General features: G+C 41.9%; 1 protein-coding gene and 1 long non-coding RNA gene across 10 annotated transcripts in view; one reads left to right on the top strand and one right to left on the bottom strand.

Moving 5' to 3' along the window:
• CA8 (carbonic anhydrase 8 (inactive)) overlaps positions 1-10,992 on the bottom strand; it is an 85,381-nt gene extending 74,389 nt beyond the window's left edge. For 3 of the 9 annotated variants that reach the window (XR_014057795.1, XM_081504342.1, XM_081504345.1), the window contains exons 1-2: positions 10,181-10,992; positions 8,507-8,698 (exon numbers count right to left, since the gene is read on the bottom strand). Coding sequence is in view for 4 of the 9 variants with exons in the window: in XM_081504342.1 (XP_081360468.1) it covers positions 8,507-8,698; positions 10,181-10,280 (292 nt within the window). In the remaining 5 variants the exon portion in view is untranslated. Of the gene's footprint in view, positions 1-8,506; positions 8,699-9,422; positions 10,085-10,180 lie in introns of those variants that run through there. The other 6 variants (XR_014057796.1, XM_081504346.1, XM_081504344.1 and 3 more) reach the window with 5 other exon arrangements.
• LOC145511322 (uncharacterized) lies at positions 10,072-26,193 on the top strand. The gene is made up of 5 exons (XR_014057798.1): positions 10,072-10,271; positions 14,699-15,029; positions 16,529-16,619; positions 25,507-25,910; positions 26,062-26,193. It is a non-coding gene; the product is annotated as an uncharacterized LOC145511322 (long non-coding RNA).
• Positions 26,194-27,587: the final 1,394 nt, after the last annotated feature.

The following is a 27,587-nucleotide window of genomic DNA, read 5'->3' as shown; positions in this document are numbered from 1 at the left end:
GATGTTAAATGGTACAGGACCATTTGACACTTTAGAAGCTCAAATACAGTGCCCTCTGTTGCTGTATGAACAAGTAAGAACAGTGGCCCTTGAAGCTTGGGAGCGAATAACTCCTCAAGGGGAATCTATAGGTAGCTACACTAAAATATTGCAGGGACCTAATGAATCGTATGCTGATTTTTTAGCTAGATTACAAACTGCTATTTCCCATACTGTAATTGGAGATGAAGCTAAAAAACAACTAGAAAAACTACTTGCTTATGAGAATGCAAATCAGAAATGCCAAAAGGCCATAGTTCCTATTCGAGAAACAGGAACTATTATAGATTATTTGAAGGCTTGTCGCAATCTAGGATCAGAAACTCAAAAGATGCAAATGCTAGCTGAAACAATGGTTGCTGCCCTTAAAAAGGGAAATGAAGGATGTTTTACATGTGGAGATAAAAACCATTTTAAAAGGGATTGCCCTAAAAAGGCTGATAAAAAGCCTTCCAATACCGGTCCTTGCTGTCATAGAGGAATGCATTGGGCCAAAGACTGTAAATCTAAATTTGACATTGAAGGGAAACCTATTCCGGGAAACTCCAAGAAGGGGACCCCCCAGGTCCCCTTCAACAAAAACCAGGGGCAAATTCCATCTTTTCCCTCAAACCCTCAACATCCGGCAGTGCTGCCGTTGACATACCAGCCATAGATGACTTTCTCCTTTACCCTCAGGCAGTCTCATCTAGAATACCTACCGGTTTGTTTGGACCCATGCCCCCACAAACTTTCGGTCTTTTACTCGGCCGATCTAGTTTGACTTCTAAAGGAATTACTGTTCATCCTGGAGTAATTGATTCAGATTATAGAGGAGAAATTCAAATTATGATGTCATCCCTGATTTTATGGCAATTCAAAAAGGGGGACAAAATTGCTCAATTACTTCTTTTACCTTACTTTTCTATTAACTCTTCTAAAGATGTACGGATGGGTGGATTCAGCAGTACGGATCAAAAACAATCCTTGTGGACTTCGTTAATATCTAAATCTGCCCGACCGAATATTAACATCAAAATTAATGGTAAAAGATTTTCTGGTCTCCTTGACACTGGATCTGATATTACTATCATTTCCAAACATTTATGGCCCAAATCTTGGCCTATACAACAAATTTCTTGCCAAACTGCAAGAGTTTCTCAAACTAAAATACAGGAGGTTTATCATAGTACTCAAATATATCCATGTGAGGGACCAGAAGGCCAACCTGCAACACTAAAACTTTATGTGATAGATGCCCCCCCTAATTTAATAGGAAAAAACTTTACTCACACTGTTGTAGCCATACGTTCTGGGAAACAAACTCATTCAAAAGGACAATACAGATAGTAGAGTGCAGTTTATTACACTGGTGGGCCCAAAGCAGAGTCTTCTCTTAGCCAAAGACCCCGACTAGCATTTGTAAAAATCTTTGATACCCCATGTGTACGTGTCCGAACTCACCACTCCAAATTCCTTGAGACTTACATAAACTAGGAAGGGTAAATGCAATCACAGTAATCCCATCATTCGTGTGTTGTGTGTTCAAACAGTTAAACAACTGGCCAATAATCAATAAGCCCAAGGTTACACTCCAAAAGGTACAGAAAAATTTATGGCTTGTCTGGAGACAGGGGTGATTAGTGTATGTTTTCTAAAAATTAAAAAAAGGGGGAATACACAGGAACAGTACTGTCTCCCCTATCTAAAGCAGACTTTACTAGAATACAGCTTTATTTCTTTTAAATTTTTAAAATTTACCACAGAGATATTTTAACTAGAGCAGACAAACATTTTGAGGAATTGAAGGACACTTCTCTTCCTCTGCCCATTTGGTACCAAGACGGGTTAACAAAACAATGGAAATCTGGGAAACTAATCTTACAGGGAAAAGGGTATTCTTGTGTCTCCCCAGAAGGATCCAACGAACTCACATAGGTTCCTCTTCAGAAAACTGGACTCAAGGGGGCCCCCCAGCCTTCAAAACAGACAAAACAACAAAAACCCCAGGAGGAAGAAATTCCAATACGGGCCATGGCAGCTCTAAAGATCTCCAGGAAGAGCCGCCCTTGGCGATATCAACCTTATAACCTCCCCACTTGGGGACAAATAAAAACTCTTACTAATCGAGCTGAAAATTTGTTCTCTCAACAGGAAATGCCGCAGAATCCAGAAAACATTTTCCTGTGCCACCCCCTCGCCCGAGGCAAATTAATCATTCATACCCAACCCCCTTTCTTACTACAGGTGATATAATGGACAGAGAAAAGATCAATTGTTTCTACTAACGACTCTATACATATGCCTTCTTCCTAGAGCATTAAAGGGCCCTCACACCCTGAAGTAAAAGAAAAAACTAATTAACATTTCCCTAGGTTACGAAGTCCTTCCTTTGTGCATGGGACCAACAGAATTCCGACAAACTTGGGCTTTCGCCCTGCCTCCCAAAAAAGACTTTGGACTTTGCTTAAATTGTAAACCATGGTTACACTACAAAAACCTTAGGGAAAGAATTAGGGAAAGAATTCATTACCATGACAAAGGACTTCTTGAGTGACTTAACAGAAAAATCTCCCCACCTTGCCTTCAGATCAATAAACAGATTGGGCCTAAACTACAAGACACCTGGAAACCTGTTGCGAGCACCTAAAAACTTGAAGCTTGGAACGGACATTTTACAAGGACATGCTAATAAGACTTTACCTTCTGTAACTTGTATTAATTGCTAACTATATACTTGTTAAAAAATGATTCCCTTTTGATTGTGATTGAGATTCTACTCTATACTGTGTTACTCCTGGTCAATCTAATTATAGTACCTACAACTGAGTATAAGTCAAAATTCATTTATGAAACATACATAATAATGCCCCGCTGTATGTACAAAAAGAACTGCTTGTTAAAACGTCTGCCTTCTTCCACTAATCTAGAGACTTTAGCTGAACAACTAGCAGTTTAATTATCTGGGCTATACCCATGAGTTTGATTTCAAAATATTATTCACAGCATCAGGTCTGAAACTGTAACTTTGGTGTTTACCTTGGTGACTTTATTTGTTGTTTACTGTTGCCTTTCTATGAGATTGGTTAATACTAAACAAACTCATATGGTCAGGACCTTTTTTACAACTATAATAAAACAGGGGGAGTTGTCAGGATACATTTAACAGGAGGCTTCCTGTGTGCTGTTTTCAGTCTTGCATGAATTCTATGTTCCTTAACAGCACCTGAATACAGGTACCAGAGAGCTGGCAAGCCGGCTTTCGGGGATAATAGAAATTCATGTATCTCATTCATATGGAAATTCCATATGGTGAACAGCAGCCATTTACAAGTCTCCTCCTTTCTGATATGTAAAGTAACTTTTACAATCCCCTCTCTAGAGAATAATTCTAGCCTCTGGCTTTCTAGATGACTTGTTACATCTTTGATCCCTATCTCTGCTAAAAAGGGCTATCTGGTAAGAGAATATATATATGCCCACAATATGTTGAATAAATGCCTTTGTTCCACCAGAGCACTGGTCTCCGTGTCTTTCCTCATTTTCTCTCTCTCTCTCTCTCTCTCTCTCTCTCGCTCTCGCTCTCGCTCTCTCGCTCTCTCCCTCTCTCCGTTTCAGGCTGCTTCCACGGAGCACAGGTGTCCACCGTGTCTACTTATTTGCCCGGGCTTTCAAGACCTCTTCGAGAGGGCGCCCTGAGCCTACGTAGACGGTGCTAGCTCTTTGTCCTAGAGTTATATTGGCATACTGTGTAAACCAGGGCATATCAGCCTCTTTTCTTCCCTCTTTTACTTTCTTATCGGTCGACTCTGTACCCCCAAGTCTCGGTCCATTAAAGGACCACAACAATCTCTCAAATTTAAAACCCCAGATAGGGTTATTAAGGGCTTCCCTCATAGCTCAGTCAGTAAAGAGTTTGCCTGCAATTCAGGAGACCCAGGTTCGATTCCTGGGTCAGGAAGATCCCCTGGAGAAGGAAATGGCAACCCACTTCATTATTCTTGCCTGGAGAATCCCATGGACAGAGGAGCCTGGCAGGCTACAGTCTACGCGGTTGCAAGAGTCGGATACAACTGAGCAACTAAGCACACTTATCTAAGGAAACTACACCATAAGGATTATGCTAGAAGCTTTCACTTAATAGGGACTTCCCTGGTGGCTCAGACAGTAAAGCGTCTGCCTACAATACGGGAGACCGAGGTTCAATCCCTGGGTCGGGAAGATCTCCAGGAGAAGGAAATGGCAACCCACTCCAGTATTCTTGCCTGGAAAATCCCATGGACGGTAGAACCTGGTAGGTTACAGTCCATGGGGTTGTAAAGAGTCAGACACGACTGAGCAACTTCACTTTTCTTTTCACTTTTTCACTTAAGTGGAAGTATTTAAATTATACTACAGTTGTTGTAATTCCTTTTAGTAATTCCGTACTTTTTTTTAATACAAAACAAAAACATTTAAGACTTTTTATATAGACCGTTTTTAAAGTCTTTATTGAATTTGTTACAATACTGTTTCCATTTTATGTTTTGGTGTTTTGGCCACAAGGTATGTGGGCTCTTAGCTTCCCAACCAGGGACTGAACCCACAACTTCCTGCACTGGAAATGAAGACTCACCCACTGGACCACCAGGGAAGTCCCCCCCCAGAAATTTTTAATTGTGCATATTCTACAAATTTTTTATTTTAAAAAAAACAACCAGCATCCAGGAAACTTTGATGCATTACTACCAAGTGGAAGAAGCCAAGTAGAAGCCTATAAAATGCATGATTCCAACCACATGACATGAAAAATGCAAAACTATGGAGACAGTATAAGGATTTGTGATCGCCAAGAGCTGGGGAGAGAGACAAAAGAACAGGAGAAACACAGAGAACTGTTAGGGCAGTGAAACCATTCTGTATGATATTACAATAGTGGACACATGTGATTAAACATTTGTTCAAGCTCAAAAACACCAAGAGCAAACCCTAATGTAAACTATGGACTCTGGGTGTTGATTAGGTGTCAGTGTAGGTTCATTAACTATAATGGATGTACCCTCTGGTTACACACTTTTTCACTTGCGGTCAACAACCAGAATACGGACAGCCAGGTGTGAGCCATCACACAGCTTCCCCCAGAGAAATCCATAAACCTACAAAAGCTCCTCCAACAACACAGCCTGTGCCTACATAACCACGTTACCGTGACAGCCACCAGATCGCAATCCCTGCCCACATGCAGAGCCTCTAACTCGACTTTTAGACCCATTACTAAACGTGAACAAAGAGCCAAAGATCACTGGACATTTGAGAAGAACCTCCAGCATAAAAGAGGGAGACCAAAACAAACAGAAGAAGAACCCCAGAATAAAACAGAAACACAGGAGAACAGAAAAAAGATCCTGTAATCAAGAAATAAACACTGGTCGTTTTTTTTTAATTTTCAAAATTCATAGAATAAACACCATATTTTAGAAATTAAAAATATAAGAGCAGATTAGAGATAAACATAAGACAATTAGAAGACAAATATGAGAGTAGAATAGAAAGATATAAGTTGAGGAAATCTAACAAAATAGGGAAAAAAGACTAAAAAAAAAAAGAATGGAAAAGAGGGAAAAAACAGAAAACGTATCAATTAAAAATATAAGAAAGTTCCTGAGAAATAAAAGACAATTATCTTTTGACTTTTGGGCCCACCAAGCACCCAGCACAGAGACACACAAGGTATCTAAATATTTACTCTCACAAGCCCTTCTTCTCAGCAAGTTACTAGGAGATGAACTGTGGGAGGAAATAAACCATAAACTCTCTGAAAGGAGGGAACAGTCTCAAAAGAGGATCACATCATCCAGCAAACATGGGATTGAGCACACAGACAGTCAGTGGACTTCCTAGGCCTGAGATCTAGGATGCTGCAGGCAATGGCAGTCCAGGTGGGCTGGAGGAGAGAAGGAAGGGTGGATATGAGGGACAGAAGGACTTCAAAGGACTTTCTGAATGTCCTGGGAGAATATGTGCCTGCCAGCCATCAGAGAGTGTGGAAATGAAACCATGATGGATAAACAAAAAACCAAATAAACAAAAATACACGAAAGCCAGGGGTGGGGGACCCCCACATTATTCAATAAAGGAAACAGAACATAGCCTCAGCTGGAAACAATAGTTGCCCAGTCATAATAATAAAAACACTGAGCTAATTTAAATAACAACTATAATTTAAGTATACAGGGACGATGTGGGGCAAAACTTCCATGTGCTCAGTTGCTCAGTCATGTCCAGCTCTTTGTGATCCCATAGGCTGTAGCCCACCAGGCTCCTCTGTCCATGGGATTCTCCAGGCAAAAATACTGGAGTGGGTTGCCATTTCCTCCTCCAGGAGATCTTCCTGACCCAAGGATGGAACCTGGGTAAATAAATAAACTGCTCCAGACACAGGTTTCTTTGTTACCTTTTTTTTAAGTATGGAGAAATACTGAAAAGGGAGAAACAATAAAGAAAGGACTGTAGTGGCAGAAAGGAGACAGGCATCTGATGGAGCAAGGTCTCCAAAGAGGATGGAGGAAGGGATCAGCCAAACCGGTCCAGACAGAACAGACAACTCTTCCTCGGTGGTCAGGGGAGGACTGTGTGGGCAGAGTAGAAACAATGCTTGATGGGCTCTGTTCTGGGGCACAGTAGGGGGCCACAGAAAAACTGTGAATGTTTGAGAAGACACCAGAAAAAAAATGGCAAACTCAATGTGATGGAGTAAATTCGATCTTCGAGCAGGAATGAACACAAATTGTCTTAATTGACAGCATTTGGACTTGTTCATTCCTCTACACTCTTGTGACACTTTTAGAACACCAGGTTGCATTTACACTGACACCATAGAGGACTGCGTTGTCATTAATAGGAATCTTCAAGAACCATCTTACCCATCTGTATACAAACCGGCACTCAATCACCATGGTGCCTGATGTGAAATGCATGTTAGTTGTATAGATATGTAAAAGTTTATTTACAGAAATGAAACAGTATGTTGACATAAACCAATACACTTTACAGTGTAATACCAACATTACCTTAACATGTTTTTTATGTCAGGACAGTCAGCATTCAATAATTTTACTCTGTATTTTAAAATTAATACATGATGTCCCATCATAGATAGCCCTCCCCTCAAAAAACCTGACTTAAGTTTGAGTTTATATCTGACGCCATCTCTTTACATCTTAGATTCTATTTTGGGAAATATCTATACCTTGTCTAGACTCAGAGTAGCCGGGAAGACTCTAAATTAAAGCTTGGGAATAGTCACAATGAATAAAATATTCATAGTTGGAAATCAATACCTGCCCTGTCTAACATTAAAACCAAAGATTTTATGGCTTGAAATATAAAATTTATCGATTCAGAATTAATTTGAGTACAGTTGGTCTCTGTTTATTAAATACTCCCCAATATTTCAACATATTCCTAATTTTACATTCTACCCAAGAAGTATAGTTAGTATTCACTATGAAAAGCAAGAAATTAATGCTAATTTTAAAATATTCTGCTCTCCTCTCCCCCTATATTTAAGCAAAAAAAACAATTTCCTTGGTAATTATCCAATAGTTTTTCTAAAAAACAGTTCAGATCCATCTCAAATGGGTTCAGAAGGGAGGAGGAGAGTTAAAAAAATAAATAAAAGCAAGAGCTTTGTTTGCCATTTAAATCTTTCACTAAGTTTAGAGACTGATTTTGACTACTATTAATTAAAATTCTTCTTGCCATATTAATTATATTAATATTACTATTAATTATATTATATATAATTATATATTAATATAGCAAAGAAAATTAATTTGAAAAGTCTATCTTGGATGCCAAATTATATCAATAAATGCTAATCTTCAGTTTTACAAAGCAGTAAAACAGAATTATAATTATCTAAATGATTTGAGCTAATCACTTTGGACAAGACGAAGATTCATATACTTGTGTATGTTGTTGCTCAGTCTCCCACTCATGTTCAGCTCTGAGACCCCATGGACTGCAGCACTCCAGACCTCTCTGTCTCTCACCATCTCCCAGAGTTTGACCAAGTTTATGTTCATTGCATCAGTGATGCCGTCCAGCCGTCTCATCCTCTGACACCCTCTTCTCCTTCTGCCCTCAATCTTTCCCAGCATCAGGGACTTTACCGATGAGTCGTCTGTTTGCATCAGATGACCAAAATACTGGAGCTTCAGCATCATACATTTGTATATACTTTTCCTCAAATTTCACAGAGCTGGAATTTGACCAACTAAGGTTGTTCCAATAACATCATATAACATGGGACAACTGACTGTGCACCTTCATAATTTCATCCTTTCAAAATGTTTCAGAAAATAATTCCCCCAAAATGCATGCTATGGTATATAAAGGTATACTGACAACAGAGCTAGGTTAGTTCTACCATTAAGGTCATACAAGCTAAATTAGCTTGGCAATGACTTCTAGTTTAGTAAGAAGCACACAGAAACATCTAAAATACCTGATTTCGACTTCAGGATAACCTGAATGGTATGCCCGTCATTGGCAACCTCACAGTCCCGGCAGACCACATAATTTGGGGAAAGGCGGACATCCAGCAGTGAGGGGTCGTATCGAGCCTCTCTTGAATTCAAGTTAATGGGAGACTGGTACTCCCCATTAGCATCCGGAAACACCAAGCCCCACTCAACACCTGAGGACAAAATGAAGCAAACTTAGAATGGATTGAAAAAATAAGTTACAGCAAAATTTAACATGGGAAAACTAGTTTAAACATTGTTTATGATCCTTGCCATTATTAAGAAGGTTATGACTACTGTCTCTTTACATATAAGACATTGTATTAATAAAGTGTGTGCATTTTTGCATTCATAGGTTTAGTGATATAAAGTTATCAAATATCACATTTGGAGTCCCAGACTAACAAAATGTTCTATTTGCCTACATGGAGGTACTAATTTACAGCTCTAGGAAATTCAGATCATCTTTAAGTGATTAGAAAAAGAAACAATACCACAAAAATTTCCTCTGTTCATTAGTTCAATTATGTTAAGTACTTGGAAAATTCCTGTAACCTCCAATGTTCTTAGTGAGAGTCAAAAACCAACAATCTGGTGCTACTGAGTAAAAATTTCTTATCAGAAATGCAAACAGTAGTTTGAAGTGTGCATATTCATATATACAGGGCTTCCTGGGTGGCTCAGTGGTAAAGAATCCGCCTTCCAAGCAGGAGACATTGGTTCTATCCCTAAGTTGGGAAGATCCCCTGGAGAAGGAAATGGAAACCCACTCTTGTATTCTTGCCTGGGAGATCCCATCGACAGAGAAGCCTGGCAGGCTACAGTCCATAAGGTTGCAGAGTCAGACATGACTTAGCAACTGAGCACACACACACACATACTCATATATACACATACCTATATATAATGCATATATAGATAATACTCTATCCATATTTGCATAATGCAAGTTATAAACTCTACATTTGTTGCAAATATGTAGTCAACATCAGCACCAGTTATTAGCTCCAGGTGTTAGGAGTCCTACATCTTCAGGGATACATTTTAGGAAACTAAACTTTTAATACAAGGTCAACCCCCATCTTGACAGGCCCACTGATTCAGCTCCAAAACTTAGGACTTGTTCAGAAAAAGTTGAACGGTGTCAGCATCCTTCTAGAAAACTCAGTAGCTCAAATAGATCCTTTCTCCCCGCAGGCAAGCAAGAAATAGTCTCAAGGACGCGACAAGAGACAAGAATCTGGAAAAGAGTGAATATATGCGTATGTATAACTGGATTACTTTGCTGTACACCTGAAACTAACACAACGCTGTAAACCAAAGAATTTTTTTTCAAAGAAAGAAAATAAGAGTTTCAGTAACGCTGCATTCTCAAGGTGTTCAGTAACAGTTAAGGCTGCTCTTCTCTTTACTAGCCAGACGTAACTGTCACCAACGCAGCCTTCGGGCTCGCCCACCGGGCGACGGCAGGTACCAACCGCTGTCCGGCACCAAGGCCGGGCTCCCGGAGAAGCACGCGGGTCTGCCCGGAGCGCCTGCTGCCCCTAAACGGGCCGGGGACCCACGTGGGAAAGAGGGGCGGCGGAGGCGCGGGGAGCGCGCCAGAGCAGCGGGACCCACCCCGCGGGCCAGCCTCCGGACGCGCGGCGGGTTACCTTCCTCGTAGCCCCACTCCACACCTTCCTCCTCTTCCTCCTCATCCTCTTCCTTCTCCGGGAAGGCCACGGAATCTTCGATGAAGCTCAGGTCAGCCATGGGGAGGCCGTGAGTCCCCTCGGCGCTCTCGCCGGCGGTGCCTGCGCCCCTGCAGGGCGAGCGCTCCGGGGCGCGAGTGGGGTGTGAGCGGGGAAATGTGAGCGCGCGTTCCAGGGGGAGCGCTCCTGCGAGTGTGAGAGCGCGTGTGTGCGAGGGTGATCTGTGAGCGGGGATGAGTGTGAGTGCGTGCGGTGAAGGGCAACGTGGATGCGAGCACGCGCGCGTGTGAAGCGGGAGTCTTTCGGGCGGCCGGCTGGCCGGGGACTCGGAACCCGAGTCCAGCGGGAGCGCAGGCGAAGCGGCGGCTCCAGGAGCGCGAGCAGGCAAGTTATAAACCCGACCGGGGCGGGGCTGGCACGGGAGGAACCGCCCCCTGCGCTCGGGCCTGGCCTGCGGTGGACCGCAGGGAAAGACAGGGGCTCCGGGCCGAAGCCGTGGAAACGGCGGACCCCGCCCCGCCCCAACCACACACACACACACACACCGGAACCCCCCCTCAACACACACACACCCCGCTCCCGCGTCCTTCTAGAACCCCGGGGTCTGCCCTGAGCACCCGGCGCGCAGAGCCGTGGCCAGGGCTCCCTACCCTTATGTATTGTCGTCTGACTCCAGGAAATACCACAAAGAACGAAGGGGGTTCGGGAGAAGAGAGATGAATTACCCCGATGAGAGAGGGCTTGAGAACCCCTTACCAAAACTAAAAAAAAACTTTCCCGCTCCGAATCTTTGTCATTGAATATTCACTTTTTAATTTAATTCATCCTTAGAGACCAGTGGAAACGAGTACGGAAAATTTTCCAGGAAGCCTGTAGTTCCTACAAATATTTAAGGGAAAAAAATTGTTTTAATCTAGAGAAGTAATTTAGGGAATTTTTTCCATTAAAAAGAAAGGCATAGGGAGTGAAAGGCAATAAAAGAAGGCTGTTTAGTTTTATTTCAAGCCTGGGTTGATGCTTCGGACGCAGCTGGCTGTGTACGCAGCTCCCAATCGCCCGGGGAAATCGTGTAAATAATGAAACGCACACATTACATAACAAACAGGAACTTTCCTGCTCCAAAAAGTCATCTTTTGAATATGCTTCTCAATCCAGCGTGAATGACTTCAACCTCCTGTTCCAGTCAGTAACCTAGGGCAGGTTAACCTCTCATTTTTAGGACTGTGTGCGTAATACAACCCACTCCAGTGTTCTTGCCTGGGAAATCTCATGGACAGAAGAGCCCGGCGGGCTACAGCCCATGAGGTCACAAAGACTGGGACACGACTGAGCACGCACGGGGGCAGCTGGGGTGGGGGGTGGGGGGCACCGGGGGGCACCGGACGGAGGGAAAAGGGGGATAGATAAAGCCTTTAAAAATAATGGGCACTGTCCCAAATATTAACCACTTTCCACTTAAGTTCTTCTAAAAAGAACATTTTGTTTCTCTTTCTGCTTTTGAAACCTTTTCACAGTCTTGAATATTTCTATCAAGTTTCTTTTTAGAAGTAGGTTCATACATTCATCAAATGCTGCAACTCACAGAACCCAGGAGGATCTTGATAACAAGATCTCTTAGAGACCTTGCTGCTGCTGCTGCTGCTAAGTCGCTTCAGTCGTGTCCGACTCTGTGCGACCCCATGGACGGCCGCTCACCAGGCTCCTCCGTCCCTGGGATTCTCCAGGCAAGAACACTGGAGTGGGTTGCCATTTCCTTCTCCAGTGAATGAAAGGGAAAAGTGAAAGTGAAGTCGCTCAGTCGTGTCCGACTCTGTGCGACCCCATGGACTGTAGCCTAGGAGGCTCCTCCATCCATGGGATTTTCCAGGCAAGAGTACTGGAGTGGGGTGCCATTGCCTTCTCCGTAGAGACCTTGAGCTCATCAACAATGTCCATTCCCCTCTGCCCCCAAAATTGCATGGATGCTAGGTGGCAGCCATTGTGTGACCACCAATTTCATTTAAAGGAGCATGTGAGTTATAGAGATGTTTGCCAAACCAGAAGACAGCAAAATCTCCTGGAAAAGCTCCGTTTTCCATGGGTAAAAGGTATGCCATATGTCATATGCCATATCTCCCCACAGATAGGCTGAAAGATTGAATAGTTAATGCTGGATTTTGCTTCTCATAGACAAATTTGCATATGGCCCACAATGTATCACCATTCATAAATCCAGTTAACTACTAGACAAATGCATATTTACCCATATTTGTTCTCTGTGAATTTTTCAACTTCATGTGTATACTGTAACTGCTCTCTGCCAGCCTAGGGTACCCTGCCTAACAACATATGAGCCATTCCACCATGCATCCACATATTCAATTAACAGCCTTAATTGCTTTGAGACTGTGTGCTTCAGATTTCTGCTAATTAACAGCACCTTAAGACCTTCTCTTCTTAGATCCCCATACTGTATTATCACTAAAGATGGAATATCTATTTCTAGTTATTATAAGGTATCTGTCACCATAAAAACCTAAACACATAGATCAAAGATATAGGCCAATTCTTTGATTTACAACATAGAACAAGCACACCTAAATCTAATATCAGAAGTCTAAAAATATTCATGCTCTATATTATGAACATAAGTACTCTACATAGCCCTCTGTATAATTTTAATGCATTTCAGCCTAATATCATATTTAAGTCCTTAAATTAATTGTATATTGCTCTCTTCGAGTGTTTGCATAACTGAGATCAAACCACATCCTAAAACAATTTATTGAAACTAAAACCTATGTAACTAATTACTATTTTATACTAAGAAAATAAAAATAGAAACACCTAAAAGGAACAAAATAATCTAGATAGCACAAGCACAAAGAGATACTGGTATTTTTCACAGAACCTCACACTTATACAACCCTCTGCTCTCAATCTTTTCTCCCCGCTTTGCCTATCTTAGCAAGGCTTTCTTACTGTACTGGTGAGTATGAGCCCTAGAATTGTCTTTAACAATCATTACCTTCTTCTTTTATGCATGTATGCTCTGGGAACACCTCAAGGATGGAGCTAACATTTGCTTGTCAAGAGGCTTCGAACCAGATCCTCATTTTCTGAACTTCAACAATGAATTGTGTTCCTTTGTGTGTACTTCTCTGTACTAGGCACAATGGGAGACCCTAAAACGTATAAAATCCTGTTTCTGCCCTCAAGGAATTCACAGTTGTCTTGGGGATGAGGAGGTAGAAGTAAATAATTAACTATAATAAAGGCAATATATTAACTAGAGACGCAAGTACCATCACATCTAAGGAAGATGAAATTCATACACAAAGGAGTGATCAAGGAAAGTTTCTGGGGAAAGACAGCATTGGAGGCAAACCAAAAAAGATGAGTAGAACTTTTGGTGACCACTGAGTAACACAGTAGCGTTGCCAGCACAACTGATGATGCTCATCATGGAAGTGCTTGTTTTAGATGCATTTTCTCCTCTAAATGCCTTGTGTGACCTGCCAAAACCCATCCATGATCCTCAAAACAGGTGGGCTTCAGTGGGCCCGTGTCTGAAGTAAGACACTTCGCTAGTTGTTTTGTTTGCTAGTCTGATTCTTGGTTTGTCGGTAAAGACATCAAAATTTTCCTCACTATATACATTTTTGATTTCTGAAGTTTTTAAGCTTTGTTTATTAGGCAAGTTCTGACTCCTTTTTTTTTGGGGGGGGTCAGTCTTTATTGCAGCACTTGGACTTTCTCTAGTTGCAGAGCACAGGCTCTGGAGCATGTGGGCTGAGTAGTTGGGCTGAGCAGGCTTAGTTGCCCTGCAGATTGTGGGATCTTAGTTCCCCAACCACAGATAGAACCCAAGTCCCCTGCATTGGGAGACAGATTCTTAACCACTGGACCACCAGGGAAATCCTTGATTTTTTCATATTTCTTTCTTCAACAGATTACTCTCATATTTTTCCTGCTTCAAGTTGCACTTGTCAATCTAATTAGTATGACATATTCTTGGTCTCTTGTCTTCAGAACCATCAGCTTTTAATCTTAGGGTTCTGTGTAGCTGTGGTAAATTGTGTAAATTATATTCCTGTCATTTTCTGGTCCCTTCTGTGAGATTGTACCTCATTGCTTTGACCAATTAAATATGAGTGAAGTGCCCATACCACTTTCCAATAGAAGCTTTAGGAGTTATTGTGTGGGCCCACCACCCTGTTTATCTCTCTGCCCCAAAACGACCCAGTCCAAGAAAAGCACTGCTCCTTCAGTCAGTGTGGATCCTGGAATGAAAAACATAGAGGTCAGAACCACAGCCATTCTGAAGTCAGCATGTAACGTCAATGAGAAATAAACCACTGAGATTGTGGGGCTGTTTGTTACAGCAGTGTAACCTAGCAAAAGCTGACTGTTACAGTAGTCATTCAGGTAAGTACAAGGGTAATCTTCATTGGTTCAAATGCTTTTTTTACATCTGTCTCTCTTTTCTTTTTTTCATAGTAAAAGTACCTCTCTGACCTGTAAGGAAACCGAACAGCCTTAAACAGTGCTCTTATCTCTTCCTTGCAAAATTTTTAGCAGCCCGGCTCTACCTGGGATCCTCACAACCTCACCACACCATGAGAAAGTCCTTATACATTGAACCACCCCCCCCCATCTCTTACAGTAAATATGGGCCATTGCTCCCCTCACTTCTCTGAGATCACACCAATTACACCTGGGACTCAAAGCTTCCTCCAACACCAAAATACCAAAATACCAAAATAACAGAGGCTGAAGTCGGGACGTCTGAGATCATTATATTGATGGCTCCATATCTCTCTTATAGCAGGTGAAACTTTCTACAGAGAGCCTTCCTAGTAGTCTGCCAAATGACAGCCCCTACTCTGTTGTGTGTGTGTGTGCTCTGTTGTGTCTGAGTGATCCCAGGCACTGTAGCCTCCTAAGCTCCTCTGTCCATCAGATTTTCCAGGCAAGAATACTGGAGCAGGTCGCCATTTCCTTCTCCAGGGGGTCTTCCTGACCCAGGGATCAAACCCATGTCTCTTGGGTCTCCTGCATTGGCAGGCAGGTTCTTTACCACTGTGCCACCTGATATCCCCTACTCAAGTGGTTAAAGTGTGTCCATAACAACCCTGTGTAGATCTCTAGCCCTGAAATGAAGATCATGTTTGAAGTTAATATTGTATAACTGCCCCAATAGACAATGAGCTCCCCAATGGAAAGAGGTTCGTCTCATTTCTCTCTGTATCCCCTCGTGGTAGGATTCAGGAATTAGCCTCCATGCTTCCTCTGATTAACCTTTATCAATATGTTAGCGCAATAAAAGTTATGCTTGCTACAGTGGAAGCTTTCAGGGTGCAGTGGAGCCATGAGAAGGGAGTGACCAAGTTTACTTGGTGGCAGGTGTGTCAATAGGGGCTTCATAAAGGAAATGACATGCGAGCTGGGTTTTAGAAGATAAATAAGTGTTCTTTTGCCCACAGAAAGGAGGAGAAAGTCAGGTAAGAAGGGCATTCCAGTGCAAAGGAAAAACAAACAGCAAAAACTTGAATATAGAAGCCAGCCTGGGCTTACTTTTCAGTCAGGTTTATTTTCTTTTCCTGAGGTGTTAATAGAAGGTTTTCTGTGCTGTCAGTGAAAAGGTGAAATGATACCTTTAAATGGTATGTCTCTGTTTTAGTGACTTTTTAAAAAAGAGTTTCAAAGTAGTCTCATGACATGAAATAAAATACAAAATAGATGATAGGTGGGTACACACTGTTGGCAGAACAACAATACTAAGCATGTATTGAGGGGAATTCCCTGGCAGATCTGTGGTTAGGACTCAGCACTTTCACTGCTGGGACCCGGGTTTAATCCCTGATTGGGGAACTAAGATCCCGCAAGCCACAAGGCACAGCCAAAATTATATAAATAAAATTAAACATAAATAGAATAAAGTAAAAATGTTTGAGCCCTCTTGACGTGGATGATGCAGCGGCTAGGTTAGAGTAGCCGGCTGGCCACACTTGTACTTCCATTCCCTCAACAACAAGGACACCTCACTCTGCCTTACAGCATGCTATCGGCAGTAGGAGATGCAGCTATGCCTGTCATGTAAAATGACAGGGCAATTCACAGGAAAATATTTGAGCACTGCAATCATCTCCAGCAATGGCTGCTGTCATTCCTGTCCTGAGGCACAGGAGGGGGGACTCCGATTACCCTTCCCCCAACTCAAGGCTGGCTGTGTGACCTGCTTTGTCCAGTAGACTGTGGTGGCATGACCCTGGACAAGTTCAGGACTTAGCCTCTGAGAGGACTGGCTGATTCCTCTTTTGCTCTTAGGAACTAGTCATCATGGAAGAAACTCTACCATCCTGAGCCAGCTATGCTGTGAGGAAGCCCAAGCTAGCCATGTGACAACACCAAGGCACAGGTGAGCAGGACCTTCCAGCCCCTAGTAGCCCCAGCCAAGTACAGCCAGGTGAGTGGCCCCAGCTGACAATATGTGGAGCAGAAACATTGCCCATCTGAGTCCTGCTGGAATTCCTAACTCACAGAGTTGTGAGAAATCATAAATCATTGTTTAAAGCCACTAAGCTTCAGGGTGGTTTATTAGGCAGCATAAAGAACTGAAACAGCAGTAACAGTGTACTGGACACTATGCCAAGCATTTCTCATAGATTGTTTCCTTTCATTCTCATAAGAGTTTCAATAATATCATTCCACATTCAGATGAGAAAAGAAAGGCTCAGATGGTCTGTGGTCACAGAGGAGGTGGGTGACCTAAGGTCTGTCTCTCTCTAGAAACTACGCTCAGAACAGCCAAACTGACTGCCTGCAGCCACCATGCTCTGTGTCTACAACCAGGAGAACATGGGTTGTAGAACAGGCAGAAGCCAGACAACTTAAATTCGCATGTCAGCTCTATTGCATCCTGTCTCTGGGCAAACAGCACGATCCTCTCTCAGGGGCTGATGATTTGCTAATCATTTATTATGTATGGAGCTTCCCTGGTGGCTCAGTTGGTAAAGAGTCTAGCTACAATGTGGGAGACCCGGGTTCAATCCCTGGGTCGAGAAGATCCCCTAGAGAAGGAAATGGCAACCCACTGCAGTACTCTTGCCTGGAGAATTCCATAGACAGGGGAACCTGGTGGGCTACGGACAATGGGGTCACAAAGAGTTGGACATGATGGAGGGACTAAGACTTATTATGTGTGTGTAATATGATTTTGATCATTAATTCATAATAATATAGCAAAAGATGTTTTTTTAACAGATGAGGAAACTGAAACTCAGAAAATTAAGTGCTAGACCAGTCTTGGTGGCCAGAGTCAAGAGTATCGAAACTAGAAGGATCAAGCAAGCTAAGGAAGGAAGCTTGGGAAAAGAGCTGTACAAAACTAAAACTTTTTTTAATTAATAGACTTTATTTTCTGAGCAGTTTTCATTCCAAAACAATTAAGCAGAAAGTACAGACAGTTGCCACCTACCCGCTCACGTCAGCCTGGTTTCCCCTATTATTAGCTTCTTGCATTTGGTGGTACATTTGTTTCAATTGATGAGCCAATAATAACATATGTTATTATTAACTAAAGTCTATAGCTTACATTAGGATTCACTCTTTGTGTTGTACATTCTGTATATAACTTTAAGACTCTGTTCAGTTCAGTTCACTCGCTCAGTTGTGTCCGACTCTTTGCGACCCCTTGAATTGCAGCACACCAGGCCTCCCTGTCCATCATCAGCTCCCAGAGTTTACCCAAACCCATGTCCATCAAGTCGGTGATGCCATCCAACCATCTCATCCTCTGTCATCCCCTTCTCCTCCTACCCCCAATCCTTCCCAGCATTAGGGTCTTTTCCAGTGAGTCAACTCTTCGCATGAGGTGGCCAAAGTATTGGAGTTTCAGCTTCAACATCAGTCTTTCCAATGAACACCCAGGATTGATCTCCTTTAGGATGGACTGGTTGGATCTCCTTGCAGCCCAAGGGACTCTCAAGAGTCTTCTCCAACACCACAGTTCAAAAGCATCAATTCTGTGGCGTTCAGCTTTCTTCACCATCCAACTCTCACATCCATACATGACCACTGGAAAAACCATAGCCTTGACTAGACGGACCTTTGTTGGAAAAGTAATGTCTCTGCTTTTAAATATGCTATCTAGGTTGGTCATAACCTTCCTTCCAAGGAGTAAGTGTCTTTTAATTTCATGGCTGCAATCACCATCAGCAGTGATTATGGAGCCCAAAAAAATAAAGTCTGACACTGTTTCCACTGTTTCCCCATCTATTTCCCATGAAGTGATGGGACCAGATGCCATGATCTTAGTTTTCTGAATGTTGAGCTTTGAGCCAACTTTTTCGCTCTCCTCTTTCACCTTCATCAAGAGGCTCTTTAGTTCTTTTTCACTTTCTGCCATAAGGGTGGTGTCATCTGCATATCTGAGGTTATTGATATTTCTCCCGGCAATCTTGATTCCAGCTTGTGTTTCTTCCAGCCCAGCATTTCTCATGATGTACTCTGCATATAAGTTAAATAAGCAGGGTGACAATATATAGCCTTGACGTACTCCTTTTCCTATTTAGAACCAGTCTGTTGTTCCATGTCCAGTTCTAACTGTTGCTTCCTGACCTGCATACAGGTTTCTCAAGAGGCAGGTCTGGTGGTCTGGTATTCCCATCTCTTTCAGAATTTTCCACAGTTTATTGTGATCCACATAGTCAAAGGCTTTGGCATAGTCAATAAAGCAGAAATAGATGTTTTTCTGGAACTCTCTTGCTTTTTTGATGATCCAGCAGACTCTGATTAGGTGTCAGTTATTCTGTGACCATGCATGAGTCCATCTCTGTTGCTCCTCTTACCTCTCCCCTGTCTGTTCTTGTATTTGTCTTAGCCTCTGCTCCAACCTCAGGCTTGCCCTGCTGAATGATTTGATTTCTCCTGATGGACTTCAGAGTTGTCTCTCATTAGCTGGTGATTTGCTAATCACCTTTTACATATTATATGTGTAATGTGATTTGCTCATTAACTCATAATTATATGACAAAAGGTATTTTTTATTGATGAGGAAACTGAAACTCAGAGAATTAACTGCTTTGTTCTGTTCACACAGCTAACAAGTGCAGGAGTTAACCAAGTATAACCAGCTCTATAGCCAACAATTATTCCATACGCATTTCCTACCTGTTACCTTAGAGTCAATTTTTAGCCACTGTTTTACAAAAATCCCATTCAGAATGTCCTTAGTTATTCATCCATTTACATTTGCAACAGTCTCTCAATTGGATAGAAATTAAGTGCTTCCTTAGTTGATCTAACAGGGGCTTCCCGAGTGGCAAGTGGTAAAGAATCTGCCTGCCAAAGCAGGAGAATCACAAAACTCAGGTTTGATCCCTGGGTGGGGAAGATCCCCTGGAGAAGGAAATGGCAATCCACTCCAGTATTTTTGCCTGGGAAATCCTATGGACAGAGGGGCCTGGCAGGCTACAGTCCACAGGGTTGCAAAGAGCTGGACATGACTGAGCATGCACACGCACATACTCTTGAAAACTCTGATGGAGACACGTATCTTATTAAATAGATTATTATCCTGAGAAGAATATACCATGTTGGAAGGTGGGATAGACTGTGTTGTGTAACAAGCTTTGATCTTGATCAAGTCATTTAAGCTCTCTTTGCCTCAGTTTCCTCATCAATAAAATGAAGACAATAATAATACCAAACCAAAGCGGGTGTTGAGAGGATCACCTAAGTTCAAATAAGTAATGGACTTAAACTAAAACAGTCAGTCCTACTATTAATAGGATGCCTGTTGTGAAAATACAGATTTGTTCTGATGGAATTGATATATTAGGGAACAATCTGAGCACCCTAAGACTTCCCTGTTTGCTCAGGCCACTTTCTTTTCTGTGAGAAACACGAGACAGAAGCAGAAAAAACTGCTTCCAGTTTACCTGAGTCTTGTAGGGACCATATATGCACATACTCAGACATCAGCCAGCTACATCTGACCTGACAGTTCTCCGTCAGACTTAAGGTGACCTTCTTTTCACGCCTTTGAAGTAAGTTATATGCTGCAAACACTTCCACAAAAAGAACATCAGGTCTTTTCCAAGTTAAAATGTCACACTTATTTTTAGCATTTATGCGTTTCTTAACCTTGAACAAGTGTTAAAAATCTCCTTCCACTTTATTCAGTTCCTTTGGTGTTTTTCAGTATGTCCCTGATGAAGGGTTTGAATGTTGTACCCCAATCGCATGTTCCCCAGAAGCCTTGTGACTATTTTTGCCAATTTTGCAGAGCACAATGTTTTTTAGGAACACATGTATCACATTATAGCAAAACGGACTGTATCTGCCACCGATAAGCACTCAAATAGCATAATTATTATGGTTGCAATTATAAGAAACTGACATTTGGTGTACATTACCTGGCATTTTTGTAGATCATATTATCTTTGAGTTGATTTGGTTATTGTCATAATTAGTTTGATTATTGTCCATCTTGCTATTATTATTATTGTTGTTGTATATTCAGGAATGTCTTTATGATTTACATATTTGTGAGATTGCCCAAAATTCTAAATGTTATGTATATTTTTTCATTGGAAAATAATTGCTTTGCATTGTTGTGTTAGTTTCTATCATACAACGTAAATCAGCTGTATGTATTCATATATCCCTCCCTCCTGATCCTCCTTTCCATTCCCCTCCTATCCCCCTCCTCTAGGTCATCACAGAGCACCGAGTTGAACCACCTGTGCTATACAACAACTTCCCACTAGCTATCTATTTTACACATGGTAGTGTATATATATGGGTGCTTCCCTGGTGGCTCAGCAGTAAAGAATCCACCTGACAATGCAGAAGGGATGAGTTGGATCTCTGGTCCAGGAAGATCACCTGGAGAAGGAAATGGCAACCCATTCGAGTATTCTTGCCTGAGAAAAACCTCATGGAGCCTGGCGGGCTACAATCGATGGCATTGCAAAAAGCTGGACACAATTGAGCAACTGCATAACAGAAACAACAGCAAAGTTTACATACGTCAATGCTACTCTCCTTCTTCCCCACCACTGTGTCCACACGTCCATTCTCTATGACTGCGTTTCTATTTCTGCCCTGCAAACAGGCTCATTAGTTTCATTTTTCTAGACTCGATGTATATTCATTAATATGTATTTGTTTTTCTCTTTCTGATTCACTTTGCTCTGTATGACAGACTCTAGGCTCATCCACTACAAATGACTCAATTTCATTCATTTTAATAAATGCAATCAATGTTAATCCTATAAGAAGACATGGGAAAACCACATTTAACACCAAAGCAGGGTGGGATGGGCAATGTGGACAAGTATGAGTTAAATACTGTTGAACTTATTTACTCATTTAATCCTCAGGACAACTCTGTGATGTCATTACCACTCTTTGACAGATAAGGAAACTGAGGCTCAGAGAGTTTATATAACTTCTCCCAAAATAGCAGAAACAATAATTGTGAAATTAGGATACGCGCACAGTCTGCTAGCTTCAGAGATCGTATAGCTCCCATTATTCCCATCAAAAAAGGTTATGACTCAAGAAACAGGTTGGACAACCAGTAAATACCTACTGATTGACCACTGAGGAGCTAAAATCTGTCTTTCAGAAAGTCATTTGACATTCGAAATGTATTAGATCCCTACCAATATACACCATATATTGTCAAGATGTTAGCTAATTAGACCTCACTGTTTCTCACCCTGACTCCTGCAGTTGCCTACTAGCTGCCCACTCCTCCCCCCATCCCCCGCCACCACGCTAAAGTCGATTGGGTTGGCCAAAAAGTCCGTTCAGGTTTTTCCATAAAAGAGTACAGAAAAAACAGAATGAACTTTTTGGCCAACCCCATATCTTGACCGTTCTAGGCTGTCAAAACTCCCATGTGTGCACTCCACACAGAATCTGTCTCGGCTAGGTTGAATCAGCGTTGCTCTTCTATAACTCCTTCAAGAGTCCATGTTTTTCACACTGCCTGTGATGTTTCCCCCACCAAATGGAGAGCCCGTCTGGCTCATCTTCCTGTTCCCCCTCCTCACCATCTACAAAAGTCTGCTCAAATTATTTCTTGCTCATGGTCCAGTGGTTAAGACTCTGTGCTACCAGTGTAGAGGGTGCAGGTTCAATCCTTGGTCAAGGAACAAAGATCCCACATGCCCATGCCATGTGACATGGCCAAAAAAAGAACAAAACAAATTCTTTCTCTCTAGGAAGCCTTCCCGCACCTCCCACAGTTTTCCAAAGAAGGTGCTATTCTTGAAGCTTTTGCACCAGCATCATTGCTTCCATGTCTTTCTCCAGCACTTGAGTATAAGCTCTCAAAAGAAATGTCTACATGTTATTCATCTTGGAATCTCCCAGACTTAGTAAGAGTCAGGTACTCAAACTAAATGCTTGTTAACTGACTCACATGAGTAGATTTTCATCGTTTTAAAAATAAACCAGAACAAATGTTTTGGAAAGTCCATAATTTGACTCTAAAATGAAAATTCTGGCTCTGCTAGGAATGGTTCAGAACACTCCCAAGCAAACATAACTGAATTGTATTGTTTCATGTACTACAGACTTTGAAGGTCAAAGTCCTATTCTTACATGGAGTCTCTGAGCCACAATACAACTGAATCAGTTCTTTTTTATAGAACACTTCATAAAATTTTATTACATTTTGAAAGCCTTTACGTTTTTTCTTTTAAAACCACTGAAGTTTTGTCCTCCTTGGGAATTGCCCCAGCTTGGATAAGCTTTTTTCTATAACAGAAGCCTGATGGGAACCTGCTGTTCAACCAGCGAGCACATCCAAGCCCATTTATGTTTGGAGTTGATGGAAACCTTGTGCATTTGTGATGACTGTGAGAAAATGACCCTGCTGCCTGTCACACCTTCCAAAGGAGAAGAAACAATTTGTTTCTCCGTAAGGGTCTGTGCTTCTCTGTATCTTCTAAGAAGAAACTTTGGTCTTCTTGGCTACCAAGACTACCCAGACCGGTCTCATTTTCCAATAGACTGAAATACAACTCCCCTTTCCCTTTTCTCCCTTTTCATAACTGCTTTGATACCAACTGATGATTTTTGAGGAGGCAAACCAAAAAACTTGTGCAAGAAATACAGGTTTTGATAGCATAAGTTGAAAGAGGATATGGGTGGATAAAGTCGTTGGGTAAGCACCAGTGGGCAAAACCCTAACTAAGGTTCCCAAGGAGAAATCTAGATACATTCCAGTTGGGCAATGATTTGGGGTCAGTACATGAGATGCAGTTTGTTATTTGCCAATATCCAGAATAATAAAATTAAGAAAGCTCCTCTTAGAGATTAGAAGATTTTTAGGAAACATTAAAAGGCCTATTTTATACAGTTAATACGTTTTGAAAAATTATGATATAATTTTTAAAATCTATAGCTTCAAGAAAGATTTAGATACATTCAGGGGTTCAACAGCCAAAAGATGTTGAGTTATTTATGCTTCTGTGGCCTCACAGGTTGGAAAGTTGTGTCCCATCACTGAATGCCCTTTATAAGAATGTAACAATATAAAACTGCACTTTTGACTTAGTCTTATGTTAATGTTTACTTAGTCTCAGTTTGAAATCTGTAACCAGCTGTTAAAAGTCAAATGCAAATAAAACACTAGGTGCTCAAGAAGGAGATAATGATATAACAGAAGAAATTTGAACAGTTTGAGAAAGGCAGAACCCTTTGGAGTCCCACCCTGAAAGTCTTAATTTCGCTGAACCAAAACTTAGCAACTAAACAACACCAACCAGGCTAAAGCTTGAGAATGTAAATCTCTATGAGTCAAAAATATTATTTTAAGTGAATTTTAATTAATGAGTTAAATAAAATATTTGACACATACTCATTTTATTTTTGTGGTTTTACTGTTCTGAAAATTATGCTGTAACACTCCTGAAATGGGACTGCTAGCGCACAGGAAGGAGAAGGCAATGACACCCAACTCCAGTATTCTTGCCTGGGAAACCCCATGGACGGAGGAGCCTGGTAGGCTGCAGCCCATGGGGTGGCGAAGAGTTGGACATGACTGAGCGACTTCACTTTCACTTTTCACTTTCACGCATTGGAGGAGGAAATGGCAACCCACTCCAGTATTCTTGCCTGGAGAATCCCAGGGAGCCTGGTGGGCTGCCATCTATGGGGTCGCACAAAGTCGGACACGACTGACGCGACTTAGCAGCAGCAGCAGCGCACAGGAAGGCATGCTGGATGCTGTCTGAGCACCGTGGCCTCCTCTGCTTGCCTGGTTACTCCATCTCTCCTAACTCCAGGACGTTCTAGTGACCTCATTAACACTGCTGAATCAAAGCACTTCATTCTTTTCTTAACAGATGATACTCTAGCTGAGTTTCCACTACCTAGTACCTTTAATTTTATACCTCAAATGCTAGATTTTTTTTTTTTTTTTTTACATCTATGCCCCTCAATTTTAATGTTGAGAATTTGAGTCTCCTGCATTGCAGACAGATTCTTTACAACAAGCACCACCTGGGAAGCCCTACACAGCTTTAGAACAGTATACTTAAACAACACTTATGTGGCACTGAATCATTATATGCCATTCTAAGCATTCTACAATTTTTAACTCAATTAACAATCCAATAGGGTAGTGCTGTTATTCCCATTTTCCAGATGAGAAAACTGAGTCTCTGAGAAGTTTAAAAAGCTGTGTGATTCAGCTTTTTAAAGTGATGGAGACAGGATTTGGACCTAGGCATACTAGCTTCAGTTTCCACACTTTTACTGCTGTGCCAGGCCACCATAAGAACCTGAGTTTAACCTGATATGTTTGTCAGGAAATGCTTCTAAAACTTTAATGGGCATACACATCTTTGAGGATCTTGTTGAAAAGCAGATTCAGGTTTAGTTGATCTGGTTTGAAGTCTGATATTCTACATTTCTGACAAGCTCCCAGGTGATGCCAATGTTGATGGTCCAAGGACCACACGTTGAGTTCAAGGGTCTAGGACCTGCTGTAGTTTTCTTTAATATAATATACTCACTCATAGATCTTTTTTTCCATGTCTACCTCTGTGCTTGTGGGGAAATTCTCCGCAGACTTTACATACGGCAAGTCCCCCGCATACAAATGAGTTCTGTTCCAAGCTTGTTCGTAAGTCCAGTTTGTTCATTAAGTCAAAGTTAGCCTAGGTACTCAACTAACACAATTGGCTATATAGTCCTATACTGTAATAGGTTTATAATACTTTTCACACATATAATACATTAAAAAAAAACAAAAAATAAAGAAAGCATTTTTAATCTTATAGGACAATGTAAAACACAGTAGCACAGCACAACAGCTGACACACGGGGACTGGCATCAAGTGAACAGACAAGAAGAGTTACTGACTGGAAGAGGGAGAGAAGGTGGGAGATGGTAGAGCTGAAGGATTGTCAGCAACAGGAGACAGAGGGCAAGCTGAACTTGACTCAAGCCTGATGTTGATGGCACAGGGGCAGCCTCCTTGCTGGAACTAGATGCATGTTAGCATCTTTGAAAGTTTACAACTTGAAGGTTTGTACGTAGGAGATTTACTGTATCGTCACCACCTTGAATACTTGCGGCTCCAATCAAAACTGTCCAGCACTGGCACATCCCAAATCGAGCAAAGAGGTGGTCAGAAGTCAGGAGAGAAGCAGAACCAGGGAAGCAGGAAGAAAGAAAGTACAGGTGCAGCTACACTCAAGCTTCTTGTGAAAGTTATGATGCATGTGTGTGTGTTGTATATATGTGTATAATCCCCCTCCGGATTTTAATTTCAAAACAGATAATGCATTTCCAGGCCTTATAAATCATGCATTCTATACATATATGTCCTTAGTCCACTGAAGACTACCACTGTGAGGAGCATGTGTGAGATGAGATTACTGCAAATATCTGCATCATCACTGGGTCTAGATTCATCCCCTCGATCAAAAATAATGAAACTTAAACTACCTTCTCCTTTGACTGATGTTTTGAGAATTCCTCATTTATTTTACAAACTATGGTTCCTCAAAAGTTCCATGAACTCTGTAGTGTTGTCTTTTCACCATTAAATAGGCAATTTCCTTTTTCTTAAACGAATTCAGGACTTGCCACCCAACTCTTTTGAATGCAGATGACTTCCAAAGGCTTTGCAGTTTTGTTTTGTTTTTTTTCTTAAGAGTGTGTTCAGTCATGTCTGACTCCTTGCGACCCCATGGACTGTAGCCTGCCAGGCTCCTCTGTCCATGGGATTTCCCAGGTAAGAACACTGGAGTGGGTTGCCATTTCCTCCTCCAGGGGATCTTCCAGACACAGAGGGAGGACTTATTTCTTTTGAGGCCCCTGTGTCATGAACCACTCTCTAAAAATCCAGCCTATGTCAGTGGGTTATATCACAATTCACAATTTTTGCAAATTCCAAAAGTTTAGATTGGAAATTGGAGGAGGTAGTCCAAGCTCAAGAAAGTGTTTTGATTTAAACATGATTGCTTCATATTTGCGCCAAATGATACTGTGACAATAGTGGCTGAGGTACCCAGAATGTTCTCTGGAAGCCAGGTGCTCCTGTAAGCACAAGCTAACATCGTTATGCCCAAGCACCCTGCAGGACTGTTCTCATGTAGTTCTGATGACTCTGCATTCTAAAATAGCTAACCATTTCTAGTCCTTATACACAAGAGGTACATGGTCATCTGTGCCCAGTATTACTATCACCCAGTGGTTTTTGGTTGGTTTTTTCCTTTTAGATTTTTTTGTGTGTGTGGACCATTTTTAAAGTCTTTATTGAATTTGTTACAATACTGCTTCTGTTTTATGTTTTGGTTTATTGGCCAAGAGGCATGTGGCATCTTAATTCCCTGACTAGGGATCGAACCTGCACCCCTTGCATTGGAAGGCAAAGCTTTAACCACTGGACCACCAGAGAAGTCCCTACCCAATGTTTGTTTGAGTTCACAGGTGCACAGAGAGATGAAGCAGATTGCCCAAGGACACACAGCTCCATGTGCTGGGCCTCGGCCTCCACTCCAGATGAAAGGAACGAGAAGGGTCAGGGTCTTGGGTGGAAAACCTGGCTTCAGGTCCCGTAGCTGAAGGGCAGCTCCTAAGAAGGGGAAGGTGGCTTGATGTGAAGGGTTGAAAAGGAGTCCTCACATAGACAAGATAAATGGTAAGAGGCATTGGACATGAGTACGGTGAGATCTGCTGTGGGCACATTCACCAGAATGATGCCTCCCTTGCATACATACCCTCTCACTGTGGCCATTTCCCTCAGAAACTCTTGACTCCCTGACCTCCTACTAAGCAGCAGACACTTGATTAATATTGTTCAGTGACAGGGACTTCCCTGGTGGTCCAGTGGTTAAGACTTTGCCTTCCAAT

The sequence above is a fragment of the Giraffa tippelskirchi genome, chromosome 6, assembly GCF_054371585.1.
Source record: "Giraffa tippelskirchi isolate mGirTip1 chromosome 6, T2T-mGirTip1v1.2.pri, whole genome shotgun sequence".
In the NCBI taxonomy this organism is placed as follows: Eukaryota; Metazoa; Chordata; class Mammalia; order Artiodactyla; family Giraffidae; genus Giraffa; species Giraffa tippelskirchi.
The sequence above is the reverse complement of the archived record's forward strand: the minus strand, read 5'-3'. Positions and strand labels throughout refer to the sequence as shown.